This window comes from Mirounga angustirostris, unplaced genomic scaffold (genome assembly GCF_029215605.1).
Source record: "Mirounga angustirostris isolate CCGP_5_RB_7025 unplaced genomic scaffold, mMirAng1.0.hap1 SCAF_6, whole genome shotgun sequence".
NCBI lineage: Eukaryota > Metazoa > Chordata > Mammalia > Carnivora > Phocidae > Mirounga > Mirounga angustirostris.
Window position 1 is genome coordinate 76,272,254 of NW_026991714.1, and position 20,495 is coordinate 76,292,748.

The 20,495-nt window shown below is 36.0% G+C and overlaps 1 protein-coding gene across 4 annotated transcripts in view; it reads right to left on the bottom strand.

Annotated features, from left to right (window-relative positions):
* Positions 1–20,495, bottom strand: part of ATAD1 (ATPase family AAA domain containing 1) — a 54,957-nt gene that overhangs the window by 15,866 nt on the left and 18,596 nt on the right. For 3 of the 4 annotated variants that reach the window (XM_064594567.1, XM_045877732.3, XM_045877731.3), the window contains 4 exons: positions 19,928–20,048; positions 14,566–14,766; positions 7,869–7,975; positions 2,577–2,666 (listed from right to left, as the gene is read on the bottom strand). In XM_064594567.1, coding sequence (XP_064450637.1) covers positions 2,577–2,666; positions 7,869–7,975; positions 14,566–14,766; positions 19,928–20,048 — 519 coding nt within the window. The remainder of the gene's footprint in view (positions 1–2,576; positions 2,667–7,868; positions 7,976–14,565; positions 14,767–19,927; positions 20,049–20,495) is intronic. The other variant, XM_064594568.1, reaches the window with a different exon arrangement.

Sequence of the window (20,495 nt, forward strand, 5' to 3'; positions counted from 1 at the left end):
TTTCTATACACCACCACGAAGACAGAAAAAAGAGAAATTAAGGAGTCGATCCCATTTCCAATTGCACCCAAAACCATAAGGTACCTAGGAATAAATCTAACCAAAGAGGCAAAGAATCTGTACTCAGAAAACTATAGACTACTCATGAAAGGAATTGAGGAAGACACAAAGAAATGGAAAAAACATTCCATGCTCACAGATTTCAAGAACAAATATTGTGAAAATGTCTATGCTACCTAGAGCAATCTACACATTTAATGCAATCCCTATTAAATACCATCCACTTTTTTCAAAGAAATGGAACAAATAATCCTAAAATTTGTATGGAACCAGAAAAGACCCTGCATAGCCAGAGGAATGTTGAAAAAGAAAAGCAAAGCTGGTGGCATCACAATCCTGTACTTCAAGCTCTATTACAAAGCTGTAATCATCAAGCACAAAAACAGACACATAGATCAATGGAACAGAATAGAGAGCCCAGAAATGGACCCTCAACTCGATGGTCAACTAATCTTCGACAAAGCAGGAAAGAATGTCCAGTGGAAAAAACAGTCTCTTCAACAAATGGTGTTGGGAAAATTGGACAGCCACATGCAGAAGAATGAAACTGGACCATTTTCTTACACCACACACAAAAATAGACTAAAAATGGATGAAAGACCTAAATGTGAGTCAGGAATCCATCAAAATCCTAGAGGAGAACACAGGCGGCAGCAACTTCTTCAACCTCAGCTGCAGCAGCTTCTTCCTAGATACATCACCAAAGGCAAGGGAAGCAAGGGCAAAAATGAACTATTGGAACTTCATCAAGATAAAAAGCTTTTGCACAGCAAAGGAAACAGTCAACAAAACCAAAAGACAACCAACAGAGAATGGCTGAAGATATCTGCAAATAACATATCAGATAAAGGGCTAATACCCAAAATCTATAAAGGACTTATCAAACTTAACACCCAAAGAACAAATACTCTAATCAAGAAATGGGCAGAAGACATGAACAGACATTTCTCCAAAGAAGACATCCAAATGGCCAACAGACACATGAAAAAGTGCTCAACATTGCTTGGCATCAGGGAAATCCAAATCAAAACCTCAATGAGATACTACCTCACACCAGTCAGAATGGCTAAAATGAACAAGTTAGGAAATGACAGATGTTGGCGAAGATGCAGAGAAAGGGGAACCCTCTTACACTGTTGGTGGGAATGCAAGCTGGTGCAGCCACTCTGGAAAACAGTATGGAGGTTCCTTTAAAAGTTGAAAATAGAGCTACCCTACGACCCAGCAATTGCACTACTGGGTATTTACCCCAAAGATACAAATGCAGGGATCCAAAGGGATACATGCACCCCAATGTTAATAGCAGCAATGTCCACAATAGCCAAAGTGTGGAAAGAGCCAAGATGTCCATCAACAGATGAATGGATAAAGAAGACGTAGTGTATATATATATATATTTCATTGTGTGTATATATATATACACACACACAATGAAATATTATGCAGCCATCAAAAAACCGAAATCTTGCCATTTGCAATGACATGAATGGAACTAGAGGGTATTATGCTAAGTGAAATATGTCAATTAGAGAAGGACAAGTATCATATGATCTCACTGATATGAGGAATTTGAGAAACAAGACAGAGGATCATAGGGGAAGGGAGGAAAAAATGAAACAAGATGAAACCAGAGAGGGAGACAAACCGTAAGAGACGCTTAATCTCACGAAACAAACTGAGGGTTGCTGGAGTGGTAGGGGGATGGGAGAGATGGGGTGGTTGGGTGATGGACATTGGGGAAGTTATGTGCTATGGTGAGTGCTGTGAATTGTGTAAGACTGATGAATCATAGACCTGTACCTCTGAAACATAATACATTATATGTTAATTAAAAAAAAAGAAGACAGTAGGAAGGGAAAAATGAAGGGGGGGAATCGGAGGGGGAGACGAACCATGAGAGACTATGGACTCTGAGAAACAAACGGAGGGTTTTAGAGGGGAGGGGGGTGGGGGGATGGGTATTAAGGAGGGGACGTATTGCATGGAGCACTGGGTGTTATATGCAAACAATGAATCATGGAACACTACATCAGAAACTAATGATGTAACGTATGGTGACTAACATAACATAATAAAACTAAAAAAAAAAAAAAGGAAAGCACCGACTACAACTGCCAATAATGAATCAGATCAACAGCCATCGTTCCTCCAGTCATCCTTCTGAAGGGAAGGATGCTTTAATGCCAGCACTCCTAATTTCATCCTGTACTAAACCAAAACCATAGTCCGGGTTTTCTACATAACTTCCCAGGTGACTTGCTACATTCTAAAGAAAATCACACAAGTAGCTAAGCTAACTCCGGGTAATTACAAACTTTGAAGAGAAGCAAGTAACACTCATCTTAGGAAAGTAAGAAAGAAGGAAAATAGAGTGGAGAGTGGAGAGGACAAATAAGCAGCAATTCCTGCCCCGTTCCTTTCCCGCCTATCATAAGTAAGTCCGATTAAAGAAACCATTCCTTTCCTGTAAAAAGCTGAGTATTTAACTGTGCATAACATCAATCAAAACCACTCACAGGCTGGTTGATATGAAATCTTGTGGGCATTCTTCTCATGATGGCTGAGTCAAGATCCTGAGGACGGTTAGTAGCTCCCATCACTATGACCTGGGCAGATAAAGAAAACACAAGGTATTACATCTACCGGTAATGGCTCCTTCAGGATATTATTACTAGAGCTTAGAAGATACAAAAATTAAGGAGTGTTTAAATCTTCTATAAGAAATTATTTTAATCCAGTATTACTCAAAAATTTATAAATACAAATCAAAGTTAATCCTAAATAGATCAAATCATAGCAAAGCTGGTAAGACTGATGCATTTCACCAGTCTTTCATAACTAAAATAACATGCTGTTCAGTTAACGAAGAATTATAAAGATTTAAAGTAAAAAAGGTAGTATTTTGCGGTACATGGTTCTCTACGGCTGCATGATGAATAACTAAGAGTCATGTATGTTACAGCTTGGGAGGCTATATGGGGGGTACTAAAAGTCCTTTGATATTAATATAAAGGAATCATTTCCCCCGAGTCTGAGGATTCTGGCGATAAGAAGAGATAACTGTGTACTTTTCCCTCTAGATTTCACATCACCATTTCACGGCATTTATCAGCACTGCTGGTGACATCTTCTCAATGATATAATACAACCTCAAGCGATCAAACTTTCAACAAGGGCAAGAGAATAAGAGCAAACATCAAACCTAAGAGCAAACATCAAAATGCTGGGTAGAATTTAAAAAAAGAAAAAAGAATGGGGTGCTTGGATGGCTCAGTCAGTGGACAGTGCAACTCTTGATCATGTGTTCTCTACCCAACGTGTAGAGATTACTAAAAAAAAAAAAAAAAAAATTAAAAAAAGGGAAGAAGAAAAGAAAATGCAATCTCTGGGTCTATATCACTTTCTTTATAAAGGATGTGGACATGAAAAATCAACACAAATAAAGACAAAATATCCAAAACAAGTTAATTTCTGAAAGGCTTCAATATTACCATTATTGTTGGTATTTCTGTATAACCCAATAATGGCCCACATCTGCTACCCAAAATGAAATTTACTGGTATTCTAATGAAAACTTTTAATATAATTTTATTTCAGCCTAAGGGGTTTTAGATTTCTGAAATAATCTAACTCCAGAACATGTTGAAAGACCCACTAAATCTTATATTCTACTTCTACTCTTTACATTTAATGACATTCAAGAGCCAAATTATTTTCAATTTAACTGTGAGAGGTTGCCACCTAGAGGGAAAAAATGTAAATACAAGCATAAATTTGAGAAATGTTAGTTCCACGATGCAATTTTGTACTTAAGTTGTCCTAAAATAAAAATATTAATGCTCTTATTTTTCCAATTTACTGACTTTCTACAACCCTAGAAAATAAGTAAAATTTCTATGAAATGTAAAACAAAAAAATTTTTTTTCTTTTTAATGTAGGATCCATGCCCAGCTTTACGCAAAGCCCAACTAGGGGCTTGAACTCACGAACCTGAGATCAAATCCTGGGCTGAGATCAAGAGTTGACCGCTTAACTGAGTGAGCCACCCAGGCGCCCCAAGACAAAAAAAAGTCTTAAAAATGATCAAAGGAACTGCGTAAGATAAAGAATGAATATAAGTACATTTTGAGATAGAGCATACTTTAAGTGTTAAAAGAGTTTCAAAGTGGGAAGCTTGTGGAAGACTGGACATATCAGATTGTAGAGAATCACAAAAGACATTGTGGCTGAGACAGTACTTTAAAAAACCTGAAAAATGGGCTGTATTTTGAGAAACATTCTAGGTGAACAAACAGCCTTTTAAAAAACAAAAGCCAGTATGGAAGATAGGATGCTAAAAATTAGGATCAAGGAATTTAAATAAATCTAGCACAACATGATGTAACAAATACATATAGGATGGTAACATATTCACGATGATAAAAAAGCAAGAGTGATTCAAACTACCTGTTTCACTTAAAGTTTTTTTTTTTTTTTTAAAGATTTTATTTATTCGACAGAACGAGAGAGCAGGAGAGCACTAGCAGTGGAAGCCGCAGAGGGAGAGGGAGAAGCAGGCCCCCTGCCGAGCAGGGAGCCCGATGCGGGGCTCAATCCCAGGACCCTGGGACCATGACCTGAACCGAAGGCAGTTGCCTAACCAACTGAGCCACCCAGGCGCCCCAAAGAAGTTGTTTTAAGGAGCGATTATAAGAGGCAAAAACGGATAAACTGTACACAATACGTTAACTCTAGTGCAACTGAGCTAAAATTCAAAATGGGAACAGTAATTTTTTAGTATTTAAGCAGAAAAATTAGCGCTTTAGTAGATTTTTAGAATCTTTATGTCTCATGTCTCTGCAGATGAAGAACATGTCATCAGTTAACCTGGATTTCCAGAACTGGTGACAGGTTGACTTGGGCCACTCAGTGATTTTTGTTTCCACTGTGGCATATCATACACACAAGAAAAAGCAGGGGTACTGGGCTAGATCCATAATAATAGACAATTTTAGAGAAAAACTAACTGGTTCATATGAAAGAATATGTCTAAAACTAATATTCAAGTTAACAATATCAAATTTAATCCCCTCAACACACAGAAAAGGTAAAAAAAAATGTTACCAGAGTTTAACAAAAGCCACATCTTTATTTGCTCCTACAAATATAGATTTATCACAACGAAAATAGTGAACACTGTCAGTGTAATGAAGAACTGTGGTTCTGAAAGCTCAGTTTTAGGTTGTACTGTATCAGACCCGTGCTGTGTGGCTCTGGAGTATACTTGATCCAACTGCTACTATTTCCATGACTTTCAAAACTACACTCTGTTACGATATAATATGAAACAATTTTCTCTTACACGGCTAACTAAGTGCTTTAAATACTGTTGCTCAGGAGGATAATCAGTGTTTGGAAACCTATAAAGTATTACCATTGAACAGCTTTATAAGCATCAATTATTAATAAAAATTATTCCTATTAATGTCACCTAAATTTATCTAAGTTGTGCTTTCTTCTCTAGTCATCCAACAAACACTAAAGGAACTTTCTTTCATAATGAAATTGTGTTTTCATAAAGGGGATGTAGAAGGAGGACACGTGGCTTAATGTTCTCCTTGAGGAGAATATTTTAACTTTTGATTTATGGTAATGTGGTGGGCGCAGGAGATCCTTAAACCCTCTGGCTATAAAACGAAAATAATGAAGTATAAAAAACCTCAAATTAATCAACAAATCTGCAAAAATGTAAAGGAACTGAGGTGAGCCAGCAGTGAAGTCTATGCATAAGGGAAGTAATAAGCAAGGGGAGAAGGTCACCATGTACCACGTGGAAATGTACAGATCTTAGACAGTGGGGTATACACAGGACACCTTACAGGCTTAAAGAGACCACCCTACATAAAGCTGGGACTCATGAAGTACTAGGTCCTGAAAAAAGTGGTGAAATATTAGAAAACACATTCAGGAGAGTCAAGCTTTGGTTCTTGTAAAGACATATAAACACATAAACACACACACACAATCTGAGATTTCAGGTTCTTCACCAGCTAACATGGATCTTGGATCTGAATCTACCTATTGGTATTGAAAAAAATCTGGCAGAAGACAAATACAAAATCCTCTTTGGGCCGTGTGGGCCATAAACCTTCAACACAAGTTCCAAAAATTCAAACAAAAAGTTTTACCAAATATGGTTTTTCCTACGAAATCACAAAACACACAAGGGAATAGCCACCATAAACTCAGAACAAATGACAGAACCAGATGTGCAGTCATAGGTTAGAATTGTTGGATACAACTATAAAATTAGTATTTTAACACATTTAAAAGAATAAAGAAGGTATCAGAAAAATCATAAGTAAATACTTATGCAGTAAATATATACTGGGCAAGCTAAAAGCACTTTACTCAGATTCCTTGAAACCCTACAACGGTTCTGAGGTGGATCCTACCCATCCCCTTTTATAGACAGTTCTCCCTCCTTTCAGATACAGAGTGACTGTATTATTTGGCCAAGGTCACACAGCTAGTTGATTCCAGGGCTTTAGTTTTCTAATCGAGCAGGAAACATGAGTTGATGGGGAAGAGCCCATCAAAACTGACCTGGCAGACTTCAAGAAGGATTTAAAAGAATTTCTAGAACTGGCGGGGGAAATAAAAAAAAAGAATTTCTAGAACTGAAAAATATAATAAGTGAAATAACAAGCTCAATAAAAAGATTAAATACCAGAAGAGATACAACTGAACCTAGAATTAGCAAATTAAAAGAAGTAAAAGATTACCCAGACTGTAGCACAGAGAGAGAAAAAATATGAAAGAGAAGTTAAAACACATGGAATATAAGTAAGGTACATCCAATTGGCATTCCATAAGGAGATCCCATGGGGAATGGAGGAGAAACAATATTGGAAGAAATAATGGTGAATTTTTTAGAAGTGATGAAAGAAATAATTCTAAATATGAAAGGGCAAAAACAGATCACAAAATAGAAAATACCTACTAAAGTTAAAACAGCAAAACACCATCATTAACTTTTCCAGTACTCTTCCATGTGATATAAAATAGGTGATTCATGAAAAAAACAAAAAACAAGAACAGAAAAGTGGTTCTAGAACTTCCATTTCCAGTATTAATGGCAGAAAAACAAACATGCCAGGTGAATTTTTTAAAAATTTTAAAATACATTATTGTTCTGGCAAGAAAGTATGGAACATTCAGAGGCGAAGAACTAAGAGAAAATGGGAACCCCGAGAGGTAAACTGAAGCATACAGGTGCATTCCCTTCGGGGTATACCAAAGGACCTAGTTCTGGTGCTCACAGCCCTGCAGGGAGAACAGACAAGGCCCAGGCTAGAAGACTGTCTTTTATAAAATTGGATCCTGAGAAAGGTGCATATGGCAGGAAGTGGGAAAGTGTGTATGTTCCAGCAACTAATGAAAACAGCAAAAGGAAATGAAGGTCAGTGACAGAAGAATGGAGAATAAAGATTTATGGTAAGGGTCTAAGAAACGCTCATACAGGACCCACAGCCACTAGGAAGAGTCTAAAAACTCCAAGGAGAGGCTTTACCCTGGTTTTCTCTTCTCTGTTGTATTTGTTTCAGGCACTTAGGTAATCTTTTAACACTTTCTTTAACATGAAGCCCTCAAAATGGATGAAAATGTGCACAAATCATGCTTTCAGATCCCCATCATTTAATAAGTATAAATTGTTATTAAAAAAAAAAAACACTTTTCTAAAAAAGCCTATGAAGTAGCCCAGCGAATTTTCTCTTTCCCACCCCCCACCCCCCGCCACGAGCTTGCAACAGATTTCTTTCACACACCTGGCAGCTGTGATCAGTGTCCAGTCCATCCCACAGACTCATAAACTGAGCTTTCATCATGGCTGTGGCTTCATGGTCAGAACTTGAACGGTTTCGCAGAAAGGAGTCTAGAAGGAAAAAGTCCTCAACCTTAGAAATACTGAATTATTTACTCTTCCTATAACTTCAAATCCTTAATCAAAGCTGACAACTTTGTGAAAGAGTACAAGAAAAAGAGTTCATTGATGCCTTTTCACACATTAGTCTGATACAATAATTCTGGCAAATAACTGGGCAAATTAAAACACAATCAACTCCCAATCTTCATTTCTTTGCTAAAAATACTTTCATGCCAACATATTTAAAGTAGTACAGGATCTGGTACTGAGAGGCTGGAAGAAGATCAAGTAGTGTCTTGGAGGAAGGTCTGTGCGCTTTGGCCCTAACTTTCCAGGTTATCTGCATCCTATGTATTCTTAATTATGGGGTAGCATTCTTTTTCCTCACATAGTTTTCCTGGAAATAAAGAAAAATTACATTGGAAAATGTCAAAACACTACTAAGTGGGAAATGCGGGACAGAAAATGATTTCAAACACACATGCTAGCATGCATGTGTGTATACGTTATGTAATGTGAAAAAGCCTTTAATAAAGTACACCAAAGGGCACCTGGGTGGCTCAGTTGGTTGGGCGACTGCCTTCGGCTCAGGTCATGATCCTGGAGTCCCAGGATCAAGTCCTGCATCAGGCTCCCTGCTCAGCAGGGAGCCTGCTTCTCCCTCTGACCCTCCCCCTTCTCATGTGCTATCTCATTCTCTCAAATAAATAAATATCTTTTAAAAAAAAAAAGAAACCTGTCCCATCTAAAGGGGCAGCTGGAAAAAAAAAAAAGTACAACAAAACGCTAATTGCTTTAGTTCTTTCTCAGTCATAGACTTAAGGACAATTCAAATTTTCCCTTGAATTATTTTCTGTCTTCCAATTATCTACAAAGAATATGAAATGCTTTTGAAAGGGGGGGAAAACATTTTCCTTCTAGAATGAAAAGACCTGGAAGACAGGACATCCTAAGAATGAAAAAAAGACAGTAAAAATAAATCCTGGATTGCCTAGTATAATCCTATTTCAAATGTTTTCTTATATCCCTTCAAATAAATGGCAGAATTCTGAGTACATTTTACATTTTAGCACTGAAACTACAACTTGAAGTCTGTCAATCTATATGTGCAAGTAGAACAGAAATGCTTTGCAAAGGTCCATCCAGGCTTTAAAAAAAAGTTGTTTTTTTTTTTAAGTAATTATGGCAAAACCACAATACCACAAGATGACAGAGTCTTCTTTTTTTTTTTTTAAAGATTTTATTTATTTATTTGAGAGAGAGAGAATGAGAGAGAACACATGAGAGGGGGGAGGGTCAGAGGGAGAAACAGACTCCCCGCTGTGCAGGGAGCCCGATGTGGGACTCGATCCCGGGACTCCACGATCATGACCTGAGCCGAAGGCAGTCGCTTAACCAACTGAGCCACCCAGGCGCCCGATGACAGAGTCTTCTGATGGCAAATATATATCCTGGATTTTCTTATGTAGTTCCAATTTTATACAGTCTGTCCCATTGTTGGGACTATGTACCAAACTAACCCATCTACTCTGGATGTAGAAAATGCTGTCATTTTTAAATTGCTTCTTTTTAAAGATAATATGTGTGAGGTACAGCCGCCTACCTAACCACCATAACTCTGCTATTAATTAGTCCTAAATTATCTTCATTACTAAGCAGCTGGTTCTGGCAAGACAGCTGCTTAAAATAATATGAAAAACTTAAAGTGCTGGATAAGTATAAATAACCTAACCATATCCGTAATTACATTAAATTGTAGACGGTCTTAGAGTACCCATGTACATGGTTAAGAAATTAGACTGGATTTTAAAAAAACAAACAAAAAACAACAACCCAACTGTCTGCTGCTTACGAGATACACTTTGAACCTAAGAGCTCAGATGCTGAAAAGAATGGAAAAAGACATGTATGTAAATACTGACAACAAAGGTGGAAAAATGTATTATTTTAAACTTAATGCATTCATGACAAATGGTGCTAGAACAACTGGAAATCCATGTGCAAAAAAATATATCTAGACACAGACCTTACACTTTTTCACAAAAATTAACTCAAAATAGATTACAGATCTAAATGTAAAACACAAAACTATGAAACTTCTAGAAGATAATACAGGAGAAAATCTAGGTGACTTTGGGTTTGGTGATGAGTTTTTACATACAACACCAAAAGCATAATTGATCAAAGAAAAAGGATGGTTAAGTTGGACTTTATTAAAATTCTGAATAAAGAACCCCCCCCCAAAAGAAAAAGAATTACAAATTCTGTCCTGTGGAAGACACTGTTAAGAGAAGAAATAAGCCACAAAATGGGAAAAAAGATTTATAAAATACCTATCTGATAAAAAAACTGGTATCCAAAATATACAAAGAACACTTAAAATTCAACAATAAGAAAACAAGCCAGTTAAAGAATGGGCAAAAGATCTGAACACACACTTCACAGAAGATAACACAGATGGCAAATAAGCACATGGAAAGATGCTCAACATCATATGTCATTAGGAAACTGCAACTTTAAATAATAATGAGATACAACGACACACTTAATAGGATAGCTAAAATCCAAAAAACTGGTAATTTATCAAGTGATGGGAGAGGATGGTAAGCAACAGGACCTCTCAAATAAATGAGTGGAATTGCAAAATTGTATAGTCATTTTGGAAGGCAGTTTGGTAATTTCTTAGAAAGCTAAGCATAGTTTTACCATAAAATCTAGCAAATGCACACCTAGGTATTTACCCAATTGAGATGAAAATGTATGTCCACACAAAACCTGGCAAATCACTGCTGTTAGCAGTATTATTCATCACTGCCCCAAACTGGAAGCAAACAAGATGTCCTTCAATAGATGAATGGATAAACAGTGGTAAAACCATACAATGGAATATTACTCAGCAATAAAAAGAAATGAGCCACCAAGCTACAAAAAGACATGAAGAAACCTTAAAAGCATATTGCTAAGTGGAAGTAGCCATCTGAAAAGGCTCCATATTGTATGATTCCAAGTATGATATTCTGTAAAAGGTAAAGAGTAAAAAGATCAGTGGCTGCTGGGAGTTCGGGAGTTTAGGACAAGCAGATGGAGCACAGGGGATTTTCAGGGTGCCTGATACTATGGTAGACAGAGGACATTATGCATGTGTCAAAGCTTATAGAACTGGAAACACAAAGAATGACCCTTAATATAAACTATGGACTTCAGTTACTAATAATGTATCAATACTGGCTCATAAATTCTTTTTTGTTTTTTGTTTTTTTTTGCTGGCTCATAAATTCTAACAAATATATTACACTAATGCAAAATAGTGATAATAGGGGAAACTCTGTGTGTGCAGGGGGAGGGAAGATGGAAATTCTCTGTACTTTCTTCTGCTCGATTTTTCTGTAAACTTAACTGTTCTAGGGGCAGCTGGATGGCTCAGTTGGCTGAGCCACCAACTGACTCTTGGTTTCGGCTCAGGTCGTGATCTCAGGGTGGTGAGACTGAGCTCCGTGTGGGGCTCCATGCTCAGCGGGGAGTCGGCTTGAGATTCTCTCTCCCTCTCTGCGCTCTCTCTCAAATAAATAAATCAATCTAAAAAAGAAAAACTGTTCTAAAAAAACAAAGTCCAGTCATTTTTTAAAAAAGCTTAATGAGTACCTGAGATTGAAGGAAAAAAGGGGAAAAAAACCTCAAGAGTTCGGGAAAAGAGGAAGCAGGAAACAAGTGGTGAGAATGTGAGGTGATTATGCCACTGTGTGTGTGCGTTTGTGGACACAGCAGATATGCGTGTACAGCACTGGAAGGTTCTGCGTCAATGTTAATATCCACGCTGGAACCACGATGCTCAAAAGAATGCACTCACAGAAAAAAATTCTGCTCACTACTACAGAGAGTTAAAGAAGTTTGTCTTGGTCTGGGCTCTGGGAATAAACAAGTCTCCCCTGAAAAATAAAAAACCAAGACCACGGGGCGGGGGGTCTCTCTCAGGCGTGAAGTCTGGATTTGGACTGTCATTCATTCAGTCTAGAAACATCCAAGTTGAGAAATTATCATAAAAATTGGTTGTGAGTGATTAGACCCCACAGGCTCTTTGTGGAAGATAAGAAAACTACTCTTGATTGTTCTCAGGCAAGGAAGAATTCTCATATAAAAACACACTGTATGCTATCTAATGTCAGAAATGACCCAAGGAAACAAATTCGTATGAAAAGAGTTAACAATACAAAGGAGTAGAATTTCAGACCACAGAAAAAAACAATCCAAAAAAAACTATATAAAAATAGGATGTTTAAAACTGAGACATAAAAGGGATTGAAATTCAAACAGAAGAGCAAACTATGGTGAAAAAAGATAAATCTGAAAAAGAATCAAACAGAACTTCTAAAGCTCAAATATCATTAACAGGACACATACCCAGTGGTCGTGACATAAACACAGCCAAGCAAAGAACTGCTTTTTATACCTTACTCAAAGATTAACTGATTTTTAGTTGTACCATTATTTTATGCATCAACAAAGTTTTAAATGTTGTCAGTTATAATGTTAAAAGAAGAAAAAGCTGCCAATTATAACATGCTATCCCAATTTCAGAAAGGTTAAAATGTAAATGACAAAACGGTATATTTTAGAACTGATGAAATATGGTAGAAAACTCGATGATAAAACTGTGGAAATGACTCAAAATTAAGCAGAGGTGAAGTGGGTGTATGCACATTCATATATGTATATTTTTTACAAAATGTAAGTCTTGCAAAACCATAATCAAATAGGAGAACAAGATAAAAATCTAATAGCACTACAGAGAAAAGATAAATTACTTACAAAGAAATATTTGACTACAAGCAGAATTCTCAAAAGCAACAACAATGACTGGAAGACAATGGACTTGTAGCCTCAAAATAATGAAGGAAAATAATTCTCTATCATTTAAGAGTGAAGGTAGAATTAACACATTCTCATCCAAAGACAGAATTTACTGTATTCATGATCTTTGCTGAAAGAACTTTGACAGATTTTGGTTAAGAAGGATATTAAATCCAGAAAAGGCAGGTGTTCAAGAAGCAACAGTGAGCAAACTGGCAAATGTGGGTCTCTAAACAAGTACCACCAGTGTACAAATAACAACCAGTATGGAGTATACAAAATAAGAGAAAATGTTAACATGTAAGAGATGAGTGGAATGATTAGTGTTTAAGAGTTGTAAGGTCCCTATATTATTTGGGAGGAGGACAGAAATGGTTAGCCTAGACTTTTAAGGCAAGTAGGTATGCTAAATGTTTCACTAAAAGAAAAACAATACATAACTTCAAAAACTTCGGCAAGGTAAAGGAGATAAAGTAAAAAAAAGTCCACTAGACTGGTAAATAAAAAGCACATAGTGATATAAGAGAAATATATCTAAATATATCAGCTAGCAAAATAAAGGCAATCTGACCACACCTCCTAGTTAAAGCATCTTAGATTAAAATCTTTAAAAATCTAGCTATTTGCGCTTTTGTGCAAAATTCACACCCAAACTCCAAAACTGTTTCAATAAATTTTTGAGAGACACACACAAGGCAAACAAGTAACCAAAATACCATACACCTGTACCTATTTTTCTCTCTAGATTTCTATACAGTCTATCATATTACATATAATAGTATAATTAATTCAAAGCTGTAGTTTTAAATTGCTATAGCTTTACTATGACTCACCATACCAGGAACAGAACAAAAGTACTGATGATCCATAAAATACAGAAAAAGTGCACTAATACAAAAGTCATGACATATAGGGAAAAATGATCTATTTTATAAGTTGGCTGTCCATGTGGAGAAGAATGAAATTAGATTCCTACTTCACACTATATATTTTAAAAAGAGGAATATTTATGGTGATAGTGAAGGGATTTGTAAGCCAGACACAAAAAGTATAAATAAGGAAAAAAGATGGATAAATACAACTGAATTTAAATCCCTGTAAAAGAAACTATCATAAAGTGAAAACACAAGTTTAGAAACTAGTTCAGTCTAGAAAATATTTGCAATCATAATAAACATCAACAAAGAATTACCTAGAAAATGCAAATAACCCCAAAGAAAAACTAGCAATTTAAAAGCAAGGAAACCCAAATGACTAGTCAACATGTCCAAAGATGCCCAAATTTGCTAGCAACGCAGGGAAACACAAAACAACGATGAGATAATTCATGTTCTTTAAAGTGACAAAAAATCAACGATAATGTCTGAAAAAATAAATTTTAGGGAAACTATATAATGGTGAGAGTGGAAACAGGCATGAGTGAGGTTGAAGACAGACCCATCACACAACCTCATGGCTCAACTTCCAGGCATCTACCCTGGACAAACAGAGATGCGTAAGGAAACAGGTATGCGTTGTCATTGCGTGCTGCCTGCTAACAGGGAGAAGACAGAAAATTACTATCAAGTAAGGTCATGAACAGATTATGGTTCATTTTCTAATATGGAAATTTATACAGAGCATATATGGATGTTGATTACCTATTTTGTTTTCTTAATTTGATCTAATAAATGTTAAAAACTAAATCCGGTCATCTAAATACCACCCTTGAGAATGGCGCTTTAAAATGCTCATATAGAAAGGTTGCATACCTATTTCATCTATAAAAATGATGGACGGCTGCAGCTTTATGGCAAGGGAGAAGACAGCAGCCGCCAGTTTCTGAGATTCTCCATACCACTTATCGGTCAGCGTTGAAGGCTGAAGGTTAATAAATCGACAGCCTGCTTCTTTGGCGGTAGCCTTGGCAATCAATGTTTTACCACAGCCTGGAGGCCCATAGAGAAGCACACCTGGAAATAAACATGTTATTTTATCATTTCCTTTAAGAGAACGGGGTATTTGCTTTAGCTTATGTGATAACCAACATAATATTAATGCTGCCTACACTAAAATTTTCCCCAGCATTCACTTGTTATTGATAATCTTTTTTGAATAGTAGAAAAGGAAGGCGCCACTTTCTCGAAGTTCAGTGTCAGTGATGACACATATTTGGGGTTATAATCATAGCACGCTTGTGTTTCCTCCCTTCATGGAAAGAAGACAATCACACTCCCGCCTCTTGACCAACAGCTGACAAAATGGTCTAACACCGCCCACCTTCACAAGCTAATAAAGCACAACAGCGCATCACCAGTAGCCCAGAGAAAACCGAGAACTTCTTCAGAACTGACTGCAGCCAACACTCTTTCACTGTTACTTGGCAAACTTAAGTTTTGGCCAAAAGGGCATGAGACTTTTCCCACCCAGATAAAGATCTCCTCTTAAAAGGAGCAAAAGCCGCCAGTCACTCCTGTTTTAATTTCCAAGGAATAAAACTGTATTATTAACCTAAAGTCTCCACTGACAGCAGTTTACTGCTTAATACAATTTAAGGTAATGCTTTTAATATGAGAAACTGGTCGAGGTCTTAAGCATTTTGGGAATCATCACCAACTGTTTTTCAACTAAAATGAGGAAACATTTTCGTAAGTTAATACTAAAATCCCGACCATAGGTCTGACAAAAATTGTAATCTACAGACTTAAACATCTGCTTAATTCAGAGCTTCTCTACTTTTCTTATGTAATTGCACTTAAAAAAACAGTCTTTACAGATGGCATGCTGGGGTAAAATGAAGAGGCTTTGGAGATTTCCAAAATATTCTTATTATATAATAAAAATAAAATACAAAATATAAGAAAAATAAATATTTTGTACTAAAGTCCCACCCTGCCCAAATTTTCTTTTTTTTTTTAATGAGAAACTTGAGCTTGATTCCATAAAACTAACAAATTTTTTCACATCAAGCTCTTCAAAATAATGTTCAAACTTTTCTTCTGGCACACACAGATTTTTCTGGTCTTAAAAATTCTTTAAGATTCAACTAAGCCAAGTTTAATCATCTTAAACTAAACTTTTCTGAAGCTATTTTAAAATTTAAACCAGTAAGTTTTGCCAGAACATGTTAGTATTTCCATGCAGCCCTTTGCAAGTTTTAATTAAGTTCATTTACGTGTAAAAAATTTAGTTAAGTCAGTTATACTTTGAACCCTCTACTGACACTTTTCTTTTGGATGGCAACATGTGAATACAGAATAGTTGTCTAATGTCATTTAATTCAAATCAAACTGAAAACATATGGGATGACTGCAGAAACTTGGAATTATTATTACATTTGTATTTTGATCATATAATTTGATATGGAATGCAGATCTATGAACAAACTTTTATATACATATTACTTGAATCTTAGGGTTTTTTTGAACAATCTATTGATGCAAAAGTCCTCATATCTTGTTGATTTTGCAGCTACACCGTCACTTTATAACCTTGGCAAGTATTCGTAGAATGTCCTCTTTGTTTCACAGTATCCATTTATCACTTGGAATATTTTATTCCTAATAGTTCAGTTTTGGCACTTCTGCAGGATTAAGTTTTTCCTATTACTGCTCTTCAAGGATTATAATTAGGGTTATTAAGCAGTTTTTTTTTTTCCTAACTAATGTCTGAAGATTTAACATGCAATGAAAGCTTTGGGATTTCATAATCTGCTGGAGGACAGAGATGTGACAGATGAGGGAGCAGGTGGGGGCAGTCACTGGTCACTTCCTGACCTGGGTGGTAGTTATGTGTTAGCTTTATAATTATCCATTCAACCGCTTTATCCCCATTTCTGTATGTATGTTGTTTCACCAAGATTCATGTTGTTTCATCTGGCATGTTATTAATGAGTCTAGCGGTTTTTAAAAGTGGCACCTCTTCTGTATCCTTTGTTCATGTTTATGAAGAGTGATACATGAATGGTCCTGCAAATGAATGTGAGGCATTCGGCTTCAATTATAGTTTTGCAACCTTTTAAATAGTTTTTCTGAGCTCAGTCCGATACTTTTAGAACCAATTTCAACAAAACAAAAAACTGTGCCTATTACTTCGTGCTTTGTAGAGGATAAACTCAAACCCCTCTTTTTTTTGTTTTAATGTTTTAAATGAGAACTTTTATTTATTTATATGTTATGTTATGTTATGTCACCATACAGTATTTCATCAGTTTTGGTAAGGCTTTACTTCATAAATACTGCACACAAAAGATTTAGGATGAGGAAGAAAAGGAGAATTGGGACAAAAGATCTAAATCTGAAATAATCCGAGTGACAAATACCTTACTAGTAACCAACTTTTTTCTTTTTTGAGCTAGTTTACTGATTTTCAAGCTTTAATAAAAAATTTGTCTAAAAGGTGGAAAAATTAGTATCTGTAAAAACTAAATCTATTTAAATACAAAGTACTCAAAGAAGTGGGGTGGGGGGGAAGGAGGCTTTTACAGTCCCAGAAAAATGACTTTTCAAAATATATTTTTTCTAAGTTACTTAACAATTTCATGATGCATTGAACATGGAACATGGTGAAATTCACAAACATAAAACTTTTGTGCCAAAATAATGATAACTGAAGTTAGAGTTTATAGAAAGAACTATATAGCATTCAGATGGAATTTTAATTGTAAATTTTGGAATAACGAAGGGTTACTTTTTTAATACAACCATTAATATTTTATGGCATGTTCTTGTAACCACTTATTGGCCTGACAGCTGCAACTTTATACCTTTATGTGATTGTATGATTTCATGTGCTTGTATATTATAAGTCATTCTCAAATTATCCTCTGAGGCAGTGATGACTTTTGGCTTAGATAGCAATGAACTGTCTAGGGATAACATAAAATTGGCAATAAAGCAATGACTCTAGCCTAGGTAACCTATTTCCAGTTCAAAAATGGAACAAGCTACGGTATGAAACTGATTTTATGCTCTGCTTCTGTACACTAATATCCAATTTATGTTCAGGGTCAAAAAGTAAGTCAATGGTTTTTCAAACTTTTGTTCCTGATAAAAAACTTTCCAAAAAAGCAGGGCCAAAAAGCCTTAAACAGTGTAACTTGAGATTACATAATCAAGAGACACTTGTGTAACTTACAAAAATTTGAAATACTGGGCGCCTGGGTGGCTCAGTTGGTTAAGCGACTGCCTTCAGCTCAGGTCATGATCCTGGAGTCCCGGGATCGAGTCCCCCATCGGGCTCCCTGCTCAGCAGGGAGTCTGCTTCTCCCTCTGACCCTCCTCCCTCTCATGCTCTCTGTCTCTCATTCTCTCTCTCTCAAATAAATAAATAAAAAATATAAAAAATCTAAAAAAAAAAATCTGAAATACTCATAGAAACCACCTCTAGTTTTGGATAATACTTTCAAATAAGCAACAGATTTACACATAACTTTGAAGTATCCCATCATAATTTGGTACCCACTGTGCTAATCAGGGCCAAGTCCAGGTGGTGAAGTCACCCAATTACCTGGGCTAAGAGCTCGCTGATAAGGAAAGGAGCTTTCTCTACTAGCATGTGAAACACAACTCACTTTTCTAAATTCACTAACTTTGTGAAACTGAGACATGAAAAATTATAAAAGTTTTTTCTTGTTCAGACTACCAATGATCTGGAAGAGGGTAGTAAAGAACGTAACTGAATAACCCAACTTTTACTTTACTCTTCTGATCTGGGCTCAGATAAATCATTTGAATTTTATTTGGGGGGAAATTTTTAAAAACATAATAAACTAAATGCTTTTTGTTAGGGGGAAAAAAGGCAGCTTTGTTGTTTTAGAAAATAAAAAGAAATACCTAATAAATAACAGTTTTGTTATTTTAGTTAATGAAAAGAACATGTCATTTTTGGTGATAACTGTCATCATTCTCTATTTCCCAGAAGGAAAATTGTCTATTTCATGAAAATGTACAGATATCGGCTGCAATTACTTTTGAAATATAACTTAATGCACTTTTTGATATAACTGCAAAATTAGTAAGATTATAAGCAACTATAACTTATACATAGTGCTATTTTGGTATTTCTACAGATCCTATTTTTTTAAAAAAATGTGTCTAATAATTTGATTTCAGCCTAGACTAGCAACAGAAAAGCAAACCTGTCTAGTGTTGGGCATACAAAGAAGAGTAGCTGTAAATCAAGCTCCGCTGTAGTGTCTGTATCTGAAAGCTGTGGTAACACACCTCTATTCATCTCACTGCCAATTATCCTCTAGGCTCCATCTGAATCACCCTGAACAACACTTAAACATGATTAATATTTAAACATGATTAATATTTGAATGGACAAGAATAGAAGTACTACATTTAAGGATGGAGTTATAAACATTTCCTTTTTCCTTTTTATTTATTTATTTATTTTTTTAAAGGTTTTTATTTATTTGACAGAGAGATAGAGAGCACAAGTAGGCAGAGTGGCAGTCAGAGGGAGAGAGAGAAGCAGGCTTCCCGCTGAGCAGGGAACCTGACGCGGGGCTCGATCCCAGGACCCTGGGATCATGACCCGAGCTGAAGGCAGCTGCTTAACCAACTGAGCCACCCAGGCGCCCCTTCCTTTTTTTTTAAATAAGCATTTCCAATTCTTGAGTTCCAGGGCTTTCAAAGTGATTACTAAATAGGGATAAAGAAGTTCCCCTTAAAAATAAGTAGCATTTAATTTCTAGTTCATCGGTACTTCAGTATTTCCTCTAAAACACCACTGCAATCCCAAAATAATTACGATTACTAAGAGGAAAAAAAATCACTAAATTGTGAAACAACAAAAAGAAGTCTTACTTTGAAAACAAAAGAACCCATATCATGACTTTGGATTTTTTAACCTCAATTTCCCAAATTTTTATTTACTTGGAAGTCGTAAAAATGAGTTTGAAATAAAGGGATTGTTTTGCCATGTAATTATAGGGAAAAAATTTTACTGAAATTTGGGAAGCCGAAGAATGAGCAAATATTTTAAAACTACTATTTATAAAACAGCACACTTGATCTCAGTTTTCTCTTGAAAATCCACCCTCAAAAATACCAGTTCTATAATGGCAGAAAGTTTCAGTGTTTCCTACATTTTTAATACTTTAGCGAATAGAAACTTGTACCATACCCTTTGGAGGCTGCAGAAGCCTGGAATTTTCAAACAAATGCTTCTTTTTGATGGGTAAGATGACCGTGTCTTTCAGATCCGTAATGACATCATCTAAACCTGCTATATCACTCCAAGTAACCTGGTGAAAGGTAAGGTCGACATGGATTTTACAATTTATGTATACTCAATGAAGTAAAAAAAATCCCCCCAAAATGGCAAACTCTAATCTGATAATTATCTGTAAATAAAAGATTAACATATAATGTGAGTAAAGACTTTTCATAGCAATAATGAAACTACTAAACAACTATGAAATTACAAAAAGGAACTTAACAGTCAACTATCTACTATTAAAAAAAAAAAAAAGCACTAGGCCCAGCACTCAGAACTCTACAGGGATCTAATAAACTGAATTCACTCCATTTATGAGGAGGAGATACTCTGCCAAGAAGATTGAGAACCAATTCAAACAGCTAAGTTAGCACTGGCTGATGGGGAAGAGCCCCTAATTCATACCAGTCACTCATACCAAGAATGCCCCTAATTCATACAGGATACTGTCAAATATAACAGAAATAGATTTTAG